Genomic DNA, 12569 nt, shown 5'->3' with positions numbered 1-12569 from the left:
GTCTTTCTCGCCGTATTGGTCCGCAAGAACCTGGCGCGCGCGCTGCTTGGCGGGTTCAGAGACGCGCGGGTTGTGGATTGCGCTGTAGAGCATCAGTATGTAAGGTGAATCGAAGAAGGTGTTGATGCAACTCACGCTTTGTATCCCCGCTCCTGGTTCGCGGGATCGGGGGAGGTGGATCTTCCACGAGGCATTTTCTTTTTTTTTAGACCTTTCGGCTTAATGCTAATGAAGTGATAATAAAAACAAAGCAGTTTGCCTGTGTACACGTATGTACAGTTCACGCAAGATAATCAACAAGATAATATATGAATCGGAAAAGAAATCCAAGCCGGAGTCTCGGGATTGAGGACTGGTTTATATACCTTGGCAGAACCGCCTGACTGAATAATCAGGTTTATTAAATCACTGCTCGTCGAGGGAATATGATTGATCGTGTCTATATGCATCCATCGTGCTGTTCTGGTTGTCGTGGTGGCTGGTGGCTGGTGGCTGATAGATGATACCATGTCCTCCGCCACGGGGGCGGGGGCAAGTTCGGAGGTGATGTCCATGCCATTGTCGTGTTTATTTCGATGGCAATGCTGCCAGCTTGACTCCTTCTAGAAGTCTTCTGCCGGTGCGAGTTGTGAATAAGCTTAACCTTGTTCTCGTGAGGTCTCTTCCGAGCCAGTCCGCACCCACCAGAGACAGCAAGCAAGCAATTCGGGAACAACTTCCGACCAGACGACTATTGCAGGCAAAGTGGCTGAGGAGGGAGATATAAATATCCAATCTCTGCTTGATCTGTGAATATCTACTGTAGGGTGTGTGGCTGCCTGTGTGTGTCATGATTGCGTCAGGTTGGCGACTCGTGCAGTAAGCGTGGGAATATTTCAGTGGTTATCAGTAGGGAATCTATGAATGGTCAGACTACATGTAGGATGAGACGAGATAAGAAAGGCCGCCTCGTTGCTATCTAGTAGTACATGTATACAACAATGCACTCGATTTAGTATACTTTCCTATATGGGAAATGTTGTAAGGCGAGAATAATCTTCTTTTTTTGATAAAAAAGGTGTAATTTGATATATACTATACTCCAATAACAAGCTGAAAAACGACCTCGTCTTAATCACGGATTATGGTCTGCATTGGGACCTTCATATCAACGTTATTGTTCGATCCGTACTCTTAACCTGAAAACAGTTATTGATTTTTTTTACTACTCTATACATTTTTGTTACCTTTCACTCTGTGTCACATAACCTTTAGATACCATGTTCTTATTTCCTGTCCCGCTTAGCTCTTTGTTAACCTATAGGCTGACTGTTCGAGTGCTAAATTGACGAATCGCCTGATCAATTACACTCTTTCGAACGAATTTCTAACCACTTTTCTCTGTGGTCTTAGGTCTCACATCCCCGGTTGAGTTGCACGATTAGATTATCATTACTAGGGAGGAGAAAGAAATGAAGAAGAACAGGATGGATTTTCATACGTTGCCCAGCGCATTCAATCCGGTATCCAACGCGAACGGCTTCTCATACCGGAATCGTTGGCGTTTGAGGACACCTTGAACCTCGTAGGCGTAGTACTGGAGATGGGACATGGTAATTACTGGAATAACCTGAGATAATCTAGCAGTTCCTTTCAGTCTGAAGATCATTTAAAGAGCGATTGGTCAGCAATCAATTTTTTCTATTAATATTAAGTTCCAGAACTACAGATTTTTAAAATCCGGGATTACATATTCCCTGAACATCAAAAGAGCCACATTCCAATGTAGGCGTTCTGTTTTGTACCTCAACTTCTAGAGTAAGAGTAATTACAGCCAGGGTTCATCTGGTGGATTCTAGTTCTGGAATATACGTGTACTCGGAGTTTTCCAGCTCGAGATGGCCTGTTATTACTCTGATTGCTGACATACTCAGCGCGACGACACTGACGGGCGAAAGCCCGCATGCGTCCGTTGTGTCGACCGCGGCATTCAGGCCAGTACTCTGCCCAAGTCTACGTATTGCTACTCCGCAAGCGGATCGAAGTCATGGCGCCACTCTGCGGCTGCATGGGAATTATATCGATTCCTCTGTCGCTCAGCTAATGGTTGTCTCTCCAGCTGCGACAGGTGTAATGGCGCTTCAGACATCAAACACTTGTAGGTAGTGTTCGACGGCGCTTTCACGCAAGACAAGTCTTTGAACTTTGACAAAACGGTAAAATTCGATATTTTGGACCTACCAGCGGACGGCCGCAATTCCGGTCCTCTAAAGGTAAGCCTTGTCATGCTGGCTCAACATGTTGATTGAGGGCGAAGAAGCATTTTTACCCAAGACAGAGCTGTAAGGAGATCATCCGTATGACAAATCCTGCAAGAATTTTAATAACTTACACCTAATATCAACTCCGTATTTTAATCAGAACTAAATGATGTTGTATCAGTATGATCCTCTGTTTTAATCAGCTTAATAGATAAAAATAACTCCTATTCACTAGATTAAGATGATCGATCGCACCAGCTTTGAATCAAGGACTGTTCGTACAGAATTGTGTATGGAATTTCCATTCTTAGTGCCAGGGAAACAGGAATGAAGTACGATTTTTTGCATACTAAAATCTGACAGGTGCTCAGGGTCCAGTCTATGAATATCTCTAGACGATGTAAGCTGTACTCCGTACTTAGATGCTATCACGTGCTCCGACTCGGCCCCCTCCCAACCTGGAAGGTTACATCTGCCTTTGACATCCACCTCGCTGCTGACATCGTGGGGCATTAGGTACTCCGGAGTATTCTCCAGAACAGTAAATACTGTGGATCTTTCTCCGGTCTGGCTTGATTTGATTTGACTTGAAACAGCAGACCAGCGCCTAAAATAAGGTTATTCTTCCAGCTGGCTGACTCAGATGACCCTGAAACGCACCGCCAGTCACAGCGGGGAAACTTCAGACAAGGGGTATGGAATTAAGATTACTGGCCCCTGGCTAATTATTCATCGAGTAGTGTCTCGCCCGGTTTTTCGACCCCGGCTGTCATCGCCGGTTTCACCGGTTAGCGGACGATCTCGCGGCCGGTGATGCACCGTAAGCATGCGGATATGTCGACCGTCTGGACGGAGTAATCTGCGGAGACTGTGAGCATCGTGGTGATCGTCGATTGATATAAAGACGCGCTGCTCCCGATGTGAACAGTAACCATCCGTGCAATTCGCCTGTACACACACTCCACCAGGAACACCTTGATTGAACAATCAATCGACCGATCGATCGCCATGTCCCTCCGCTCCCTCCTCAGCCTGGCCAGCGTGGCCACTCTCTCCACCCTCGCAGCAGCCCTCAACCCCAGCTGCGCCCCCGGCGGCAATTTCGACCTCAGCTACTGGGAGTTGCAGCTGCCCATCGGCTCGTCCGGCCACCCGACAACCATCTCGTCGAGCCAGCTGCAGGGCTGCAACGGCTACCAGAACCCATCCTACTTCTACACCGACAGCAACGACGGCTCGCTGGTGATGAAGGTCCCCGGCGACCCGGCCTCGACAGGCTGCGTGACGACGCCCAACAGCCAGCACTGCCGCACGGAGCTGCGCGAGATGGACCCCTCGAGCGGCGCCGCAGCCAGCTGGGATCCCAACGCGGCGACAAACCGGCTGAGCGCGACGCTGACGGTGGTGCAAGCGGACAACAGCAAGTACGGCACGGTCATCGGCCAGGTACACATCGACGACAGCGTGTCGAGCAAGCCCGTGTGCGAGCTGTACTACTCTCAGAACGGCGACCTGACCATGGGCGTCGAGCAGACGCGCTCCGGCGGCAACGAGGTCATGACCAAGGTCGGCAACGTGCCGCTCAACACGCAGTTCTCGTACGAGATCCGCTACGAGAGCAACGTGCTGAGCGTGAGCATCAACGGCGGCGCGCAGCAGACCCTGTCGACATACCAGCTGGACGCGCCCAAGAGCTACTTCAAGGCGGGCAATTACAACCAGGGCTCGAGCCAGTCCGAAGTGCACTTTTACGAGATCAGCGTGCAGCATTAAACACTTCGATAATTGAGTCATGTATATATCGTGTGAGGAATGTACATACTGTTGAATCAAAATCTTTTCCTCTTCGAAAGCAACCATTTCAATGCCATTGATACGTATGTGTGAACATGAACCTTCATACTCCCATTTCATCTGACAGTCAACTAGACCAAAGTATTTGAAACCTGGTAGCATGAATGCCCATTAAACACCAAAAAAATTCATATATCCAGCTACTATTACTAGGAAATGACGATTCACTCATCTAATCTATTATAATATTAGACTCGACGTGATCCCATCCAAGACAAAGCAAATAAATATGCTCGGCAAATCAAATAGTTCCACATTCCTTTATCCCAGTACTTTTCACCTACGTATGTACAGTACATACATTGAAAAAAAAAATGCAATATCCACAGAATCCAGAGTCCAGCGTACGGAGTATATCCCCCCGACACTTCCCCCGTTCCCCGAGACTTAGCCCGCAGTCCGTAGCCCGTAATACCCGACTTGCCAACAGCGGTAAGTTGCAACTTTCCCGGTTCTAGGCCCTCGCCTCTTCGTGTTGTCGATTGAATCTAATCTAATCTAATCTGCAGAAATGGATTGTTTAACTAATTTACTTGACTTGACTTGACTTGAATTGGATTGAATTGGCCCCATTATTGATACTGGTTGCAATTGTTGTCGGTCGAAATGTAATTATCTAATCTGATCTGATCTTATCTGCGTAAATGGATTATCTAACTACAGTAATTGAACAAATTATTTTTCTTGCGAGTTGTCACGCTGTTGTCGATCGATAGTGTTAGTAATACTCTGTATGCATTTATGGAGTATACATGCTATGCCATGCTGTGCTGTGCTGTAAACAGCGTGGTTTAATGAATCAAGACTACTACAAGTGCCTAGGTTTATGTATAGAACCAGTTTACGTCGGCAATAATGCTATTAATCAATTAAGACTACGGTCTAGGTTTACATATAGTATCAATTATTAATTAGCAAGGCATTAAACTATCTCATATCATTGGATATCACTAGCAACAATCTAATTAAGTAATTCTCATACATGAAGACTAACATCAAACGTACTGGGTAATCGTTCTAAACATGTACATACAGACATGCAAGCAAGCCACTCCTAACAAGGTCGTCCGTCGTGTCGTATTCCAGCGAGTTCACCTCAGCCAGCTGTAGCTGGCTACTTCCCCCTCATCATCTTCCATCTCATGAACCAGCATGCAAACGGATACAGCACCATCGACGCCCCCACCCACGCGAACAAAATCCCAAAGTCGAGGCCGATCCGCGAGTGCGTGTCGAACAGGATCGTGCGCGACGCTTCGACAACTAATAGCCAGATTAGCATTCGCCAATAACAGCAGCAGAAAGAGGTTACTTACTCCGATGCAGCGGCCACGCATATCCCCACGCAAAGAACCCCGGCGCCAGATCCAGCGAGTAGAACCCCGTCGACACGTTCGTAATGACCCAAAAGATCAGCCACATCGCGCTGTACGGCTGTCCCAGGATCATCGCCATGTTCTCGCTCGGCAGCCCCAGCGCCGCCATCCCCACCCAGTTCAGCATCCAGTACACGACAAACGAGCCCTTCCCGTAGCCGTTCGGGTTTGTCGCCCCCGTCGTGCCCGGCGCCGGCGGGTTGGAGAACGGAATCTGGAACGCGAGCGAGACGAACGAGTAGCACAGCGACAGGAAGAAATACGCGACGATGTTCGACACCATGCGCCAGACGATCAGGTGCATCGGATGCAGCGGCCGGTGGTCCTTGCCCTGGACAAACAGCGCGTGGACGGGCATCAGGAACGGGAAGCTGAAGAACGAGATGATGATCAGATAGATCAGTCCGATCGTCACCGACGGCGTCTCCACCGCAGGCACAAACGGACGCAGGTCGAGCAACGTGAACCCTATGGCCGGATTCACCGCCTGCGGCACCCGGAAGATATCCTGGCTGGACGCGTTCGCGCTCAGGAGCTGCACCCAGTGCGATCCGAACCCACTGGCCACCGGGATGAGCGTGTCCAGCAGCGCCGGCAGGATGTAGCTCGCCATCGTATTCTGGTCCCGAGCCGTGTTGTAAATCACCTGCGCCGCCCCGGCAGGATCGTACGACGAGTTACCCTCGTTGACCGCGGCGCGAAGGAGCGCAGTAGCGTTGGGGTTGATGATGATCGCGACATACGCGTGCTCGTCGTAGACGCCCTGGCGGACGGCCCACGGGTCGTTGTCGAATTCCTCCGCCGACCGGATGGTCCATCCCAGGCGATCGTAGGTCGACGGATGCATATTCGCAAAGGCATTGGTGATGAACGGGCCGACAACCGGCGTCGTCGTGTTGTAGGGAGCCACCTTTCCGTCAAAGTCGACAATCCAGGTCGTCAGCGACGGCAGGTTCTGTTCAACCCCGAACAAAACGCCCCAGTAGAGCGACAGGACCGAGAGGATGAAGACCGCAAGGCCGAGGACTGATGACGGTCTGGTCAGCCAGCACAATCATCTGCGGGATGGACAGGACACTCACCGGTCAACGCCCATCGCCGCAGCACCTGCCAACGAACATCTCTCAGTTCGCTATGGAAGAATCCCACCGTGTTCGGGCGATCGGTGGACGCCCTGCCATTGGCATGGCCCGTCTCGACGCCTTCCTCTTTCGACCCTGACTGTGACGGGGACGACATGACTGCGGCTGGGCTTCTCGACGATATCGCGGAGTCTGGAGGGCTCCAGAGTCAATTGCGATGGCGACGGCGCAGGCTTCACCGGGACGATGGCAATGGAAGCAGTTTCACGAGGGCTCGTGTTTCCCAATCCGAATCCCGAGTCTGGACTCAGAGTGCGTCGTGCGCGCGGGAAATCACAGACGCTGAAGAGTGCCGGAGCATGAGATGCCTTTTAGCACAGGACCCTGCAGCTGGCACAACCCTTGGCCCCGGAGAGGCAGGCTGGGTCAACTCTCGTCATCTCGGGAACCGAAAAGTGCAGCGTGTCTGCCTGCAGTGCTGTGTGACGGTGTTGGCGAAGGAGAGGGGAGGTGATGCCCGTCTCCACGATCGACGTCATGTGTCCGGCGGCCCGCCCGTTCTGATTGGCAGAGCCTCGCCCGCCGGCGTTAATCCTTCTTAAGCCCGACGCCGATGCCGAGCTGAAGACTCGGATATTATTTCAGCTTGGCTTTCCAGCTGCAGATGACTGAGCTCTGCCGACATTCTTATGCACCAAAAGTAGCCATCAAAACATATCCCTACGACTTATCCAGCCAATCAAAAAAAATTTTCTGAGCAGCAAAGGTCAAGATCCAATGATAAAACATACTGGGTGCGGCCCACGCAACAAACAGTCCCTAGTGGTGTAGCGGTAACATAGCCGTCTTTCATCCAATCAGCTTGGAGAACACGGCCGCCCGGGGTTCGACTCCCCGCTAGGGAATTGTCCTTTCCTTTTTGCTTTTCCTTTTTTTTTTCCCTTAATTTGTTTTCTTTATTATCTGTGTCTAATCTTTTTCTGTTTGTTAGAAATAAAAGGAATGCTTGGATTGGCTACGGGGCCTATAGGGACCGTATTATTACTGCTCCGTATACGGAGTATACGAACCGAATCGGTTGGTCACGTGATCACGTCATCAGCCAATACAAATCATTACACGTCGATACACACAGGGCCAGAATCAGATAGAAGAAAAGGCTGCACGTACTTTTCATAAGCAATAGTCTGTGCAACTCTGGAATAGACAGTAAAAATTCACTGCAGACGTGTTGGACCGACGTTGCCGCCTGGAAAGTCGAGATAGGAGGGCATATCCGGCTGTGGTACAACACACCGTAGTCTTGTTCTGGACTTGGATCGAAGCTCTGATAAGAGGTGGTGGCGGCAGTAATTCTGCTAGAATCAATTATTCTTGGCTTTACTTGCGCTAAGGAATACAAATCATATCCATCGTCGCTATTGTCTCAAGACTTGGTATCCGATCTCCCTGTGAAGGATCAAAATATATAAATCCAGGCGGCCGTTGAGTACTGCGTCCACTTTGAAGATATAGATTCCATGGATGGTACGAAGGACAGTCCAGCACCGCCAAGTACTATACAGGATGATTGTTAACTGGTGATCGAGGCGAGATCTATCCCAGTAGTTATCAATACGAGTGTAATTCTTGCGTAAATGGCGTCGCCTTAACCAAGGAAGGAAATGGGAGGGAGTATTGAGCTGATCCTTTAATTCTCGACTTTCAGGTATGCGCGTGCCTTACTGAAATATTGCTCTCAAACAACAAAGATTTTCAAAATAGATACCAGAAATGCTGAGTTGTCCTTCCATGACTCTGTGCCACAGTGCCCAGGCAACGGCCTGGTCGTGAGTTGAGGGTGTCGGAGTTTCCGGGCACTTTCACATGTGTTCCTAATGACCACTTGTCGAGTAAGGAGCTGGTGTCTGATTCACCTCGATTTATCCTCTCTCCAATCGTGGTATTGCACCATGATTTGTTAATCGAGGGCATGGCTGGCTGAGTAGAAAAACTTCACGCATCATCGGCAACGATTATCTGCTCCGAGATCCTCTTACCTTTGCAGATGGACAGCTGCAAAAATAATGACCGATCACATCTTTATAATTTGTGCCTCGCGCCTGACTCGCTCGCAAAGCCTGTCAAAAGATGGGTCCACGGTACGGGACGAGCATCTGCTAGACAGAAAATCAGCTGTGTAACCATCATGCAGCATTGTTATCTCGGCCCCCCGATAGCATGTTTTTGTGGAACATCTGTCGGAGGTTGCGACGGAGATAACGCGATAGATGAGTGACGGCTGACAGTGGACTGCTTGCGGCGTAGCAGGAGGGTTATTCACGATGCAATGGCATCTGCAGAAAGGTGAGACGATCCATGCGATTCAGTAAGGCTCCAATGTTCCAACTAATCTTTTGCAGAACAAGCTTTTTGATCGAGGTCGTGAACGATCCTGCTGCTTGATGTGATACGAGGCGTAGCTGGAAGATTTATTAGGATCTGACTGTCAGGAACCCGCAGCCAGCTGGGTCTCTAAGAATGACGAAGCAGGAGAAACACGACGCAAGACGCATATATAGTCGAGATTAAAGAAATAGTCGAGATTAAAGAAGGACGTGCAAGGCTACAGATGTCAGAGCATGCATGGCCTGGCGTGAGGAGACCAATGTTCTTTACTTGTCACGGAGCAGGCTGGCTATCATGTGATACGCCACGCTCGGCTGGTGATGGAAACCTCTATGCGCCTTCGAGTCCGAGACAGTCTACCAACTATCTCACACGCAAGAATGAAGCTCCTGTCAATATTCTGGAAACAGCCCCTTCAATGATAACAGTCGTTAGCCTATCACTCAATATCTCACTATTGTCCTGAATTGGACTACCAATAGCCAGGACTGGAAGCTGACTGTCCCAGATGCACCGCGCATGCAGTCTGCAATAGAGGTGGGACTTCCGCTCGAGAACATAAGTACCGCTTACTGACTTAGCATTGTGAGACATCTCAGAAAATGGACGCAGAGACAGCAATCCCCTCCATTCACTCGAAATGTACTTCGTACCTGCTCGACTTAAAGCTCCCCACCACCCCCTACGGCCTGAGCAGCGAATACAGGAGTACAGCCAACTCATTGTACTCCATACTCGGCCTGCCAAATTGCTCTCCTCGGAATCTCCCGTCAAGCACTTAGCCGTCTCCACCCGAGGCCAGCGCTACTGTCTCCAGTCTTGCTGCCACCCGATCATAGTGCATAACATTCTTACAAACCGGTTATGTATGTACGTATTCCACAGACCCAACCTCTGTCCGCAACGGAGATGGGAAGACGTTGCCTGTCAACAGTCTGCCCATTCTCACGGTTCCTTACTTCAAGGACAAGCTGCCGCTCGCAGCCATTGGCCCGGCATTCAAAGCGATGTGCGCTATCCCTGGCGTGGATGTCAAGAGATCTACAATACGCGCTGCACGAAGTTCGTGATATTACCGAGTTTGCGGTTCCAAAGCACTGTGCGTGTTCTAAGTGGGGTTTCTCGTGCGTTGATTGGACAGCCATCCCGACACTGGCGGCTGCAAGCATGCAGGAAAGCAGGCGCCGTAGTCCGTCAACAGAGCCGCCGCGCCTCTTGAAGATATCTTTCTGGTAGAAGATAAAAATGTCGTGATTATTACATGCGTGGAAGCATCGCTTGTCTGTTGTCACCGACTTTTTGCTTCTTTCATCTGCCCGGGTCAACGAAGGGGAGGAGCTCCACAGACGGCAAGCTGGGACGACTGAGAGGGGAAAACCTTGAGCTTAACTTGTCCCTTGGAGAGGTTTAGCGGCGGGCTGATAGAATGGTTCCGAAGTTCCCGATCCAGAATCCAGAATTCCATAGTGGAGAGCCTCACGCCCGTCTAGGCACCTAAGGACTCCGTGACAGCTTCGTCCTAGCTACAAAACGAACCGTGATGGATTCGCGCGAGCACCTTGCGGTCAGATATTCTCAGGATCCAATTTTATTTTTTGAAGGACAACACGGTTGGAGAAAGTAACGGTAGCCGTTGTCGAGCTTACTCGGATCGTCCTACCGACTGCGGCGGTGTGCACAGAACCTTCCGACATCGGGATCATTCCAACTCGTACTCCGTGCGGCCCATTATTGAAAAAAAAAAGACGTGGACTTTATGGCTACGGATGGATGGAGTACACTGAAGAAAATTTTTATTGCGTCAATACCTGTGGCAGCAAGGGCTGCTTTTTCTGTTGGCTCGGATCGTTCCCGGCAGTGAGGGAGGGTTACCAACCCCTGCAACGCAACGCGCACAGGCCAGGAAAATAAATTAACTCCTGCAAGCCTAACAGCCTCGTGCATCAGCGACTACTGGCGGTTGGAGTATCAGGGCTGCTACATGTGGATAACCATGCAGAGCTTGGAGCATCATGACTATGACAGCAGTTGCCCCGAGAATCACGGTGTCCATTTCAAGTTGGATTGTCTTCGCGACTTCGTCGAAAATTGGCAAGTCTCCCCTCACTTGGAGGACGATCCCCGCACCTGAAACTGAGTGCCTAACGTCGCCTTCAATACTTGCAGCAGTTTTCCATTTCTTATGTCAGTCCAATACGGCGTACAGCGTAGACATTTGACAATATATTAACGGTCACTCAGGAGCATGTGCATCGACCTTGACCACAAAGGAAGTAGCGTTGCGCGGAAGAGGATTGGCGGAATCCTTATCATCGCCCAGACAAAAACATGCTCATCGAATGCTCTTCCACTGAGCCTATCCTGCAAGTTCCCGCGGCTTCGGCATCGTCTTGCAGGCGGTGAGCTTGCGCTACACTAGCACCGCGGACTGTCGGTCGCACGATCCTATTTACGTTCCGGTAGGCATGCAGCCTAAAAAAAGACGGGAGAAGTCAAAGAAATTACCTTAAGCTGCTCCGCTCAGGAATGACGAAACGCAGCCGGTCCAACCCACTGCGCTTTGATCTAGAAGCCAACGGTGGCAGGATCGGCCATGTGCGAGGGGCTGTTGGGCGTCATTGTTCGGGGAGATTATGCCACCGATCACCAGTGCAGTCCCTCCCTCCCAAATCGGTTATTGCACACTGTTGGGATGACGACCGAGGACTACCAGCATCCGGCATGAGCCGGAAAACTATTCACAGAAGGAGTTCGTTTTCTCTGGTTTGTTCGGACCGAACCGTGTCCGTTAAGTTTAAACCTTGATGCCATAAAATTGAGGAGTTCTTCGAGTGCCTTGACCGGGAAAATTAACTACACAATCAAGGTTTTTCTTAGCCCAATAAAGTCCAACGGTGATTTTGACGGACTTGAAACAAAATCAGAAAGTGGAATCCCAGTCTCCTTGCCCCACTGCCAAGGACATGTACAGCACGGTGGGTTGCGAACTGTCAGATAACCCTTCCGAATTGACATGCCTTACAGAGTGGTGACATATTCTGGTCTTTCTCATGCATAAGCTACCGGCGACAACAGGGATGCAGATATTAGTTTACGGTTATCTTGCGTAAACCGGCAGGTAACCGCTGGCCAATCATGCAGGAAGCATGGTGCATGCTTCTTTATCTGTTGACGGGATTATCAGACGTCGATTCCAGCCGGCCACAAGTCGTGCATATCCACTTGCCTAGTCCGATATCGCCATTGCGTGCTAACGCTCAAGGTGCTTGATTTCGTGTCACTGGAAAGGCTTGGATCCCGTCGTTGTAACGGGCTATCCATCCAACTAGCTTTGGACTCGGTACCCGACCTCCACGACTCGGGTCTATCGTGACATTTCTGGTAAATATCCCGAATTCCGATGCCTGTTCTTTGGCTTTGCTGGTAGCTTTTCTTTGATTGTATCAGCCTGACCGCTACTTTTTTATCGACCTTCTTGGCAAGGAAGCATTCCCACATGTGATATCATCGTTATCAATCATTGACTGAGCGAGTGAATATGGCTGGCGTCGCCATCCCTGAGCAGACCTTTAGCTGCAGGCCGCGGCCTAGCAAAAATGAAGACTCGAGACGAGTGGGGATTCAAGTCA

General features: G+C 50.1%; 3 protein-coding genes across 3 annotated transcripts; 1 reads left to right on the top strand and 2 right to left on the bottom strand.

Moving 5' to 3' along the window:
• Positions 1 to 1153: 1153 nt before the first annotated feature.
• T310_6445 (uncharacterized protein) lies at positions 1154 to 2266 on the bottom strand (the record flags this gene model as incomplete). Its single annotated transcript, XM_013470746.1, has 5 exons — positions 1154 to 1178; positions 1227 to 1297; positions 1481 to 1637; positions 1910 to 1982; positions 2221 to 2266. 5 exons carry the CDS (start codon positions 2264 to 2266, stop codon positions 1154 to 1156), a joined length of 372 nt encoding a protein of 123 aa, XP_013326200.1.
• Positions 2267 to 3248: 982 nt separating this feature from the next.
• T310_6444 (alginate lyase) lies at positions 3249 to 4013 on the top strand (the record flags this gene model as incomplete). The annotated part of the gene is made up of 1 exon (XM_013470745.1): positions 3249 to 4013. The coding sequence occupies one exon, from the start codon at positions 3249 to 3251 to the stop codon at positions 4011 to 4013; it is 765 nt and encodes a 254-aa protein (XP_013326199.1).
• A 1172-nt stretch (positions 4014 to 5185) lies between these two features.
• On the bottom strand, positions 5186 to 8526 carry T310_6443 (uncharacterized protein; the record flags this gene model as incomplete). Its single annotated transcript, XM_013470744.1, has 8 exons — positions 5186 to 5357; positions 5411 to 6116; positions 6152 to 6507; positions 6553 to 6577; positions 6620 to 6894; positions 7344 to 7515; positions 7723 to 7910; positions 8321 to 8526. The coding sequence occupies 8 exons, from the start codon at positions 8524 to 8526 to the stop codon at positions 5186 to 5188; spliced, it is 2100 nt and encodes a 699-aa protein (XP_013326198.1).
• Positions 8527 to 12569: the final 4043 nt, after the last annotated feature.

This window comes from Rasamsonia emersonii (assembly GCF_000968595.1).
Source record: "Rasamsonia emersonii CBS 393.64 chromosome Unknown ctg1118621760408, whole genome shotgun sequence".
Taxonomy (NCBI): domain Eukaryota; kingdom Fungi; phylum Ascomycota; class Eurotiomycetes; order Eurotiales; family Trichocomaceae; genus Rasamsonia; species Rasamsonia emersonii.
This window is presented reverse-complemented; position numbering and strand designations above follow the sequence as displayed.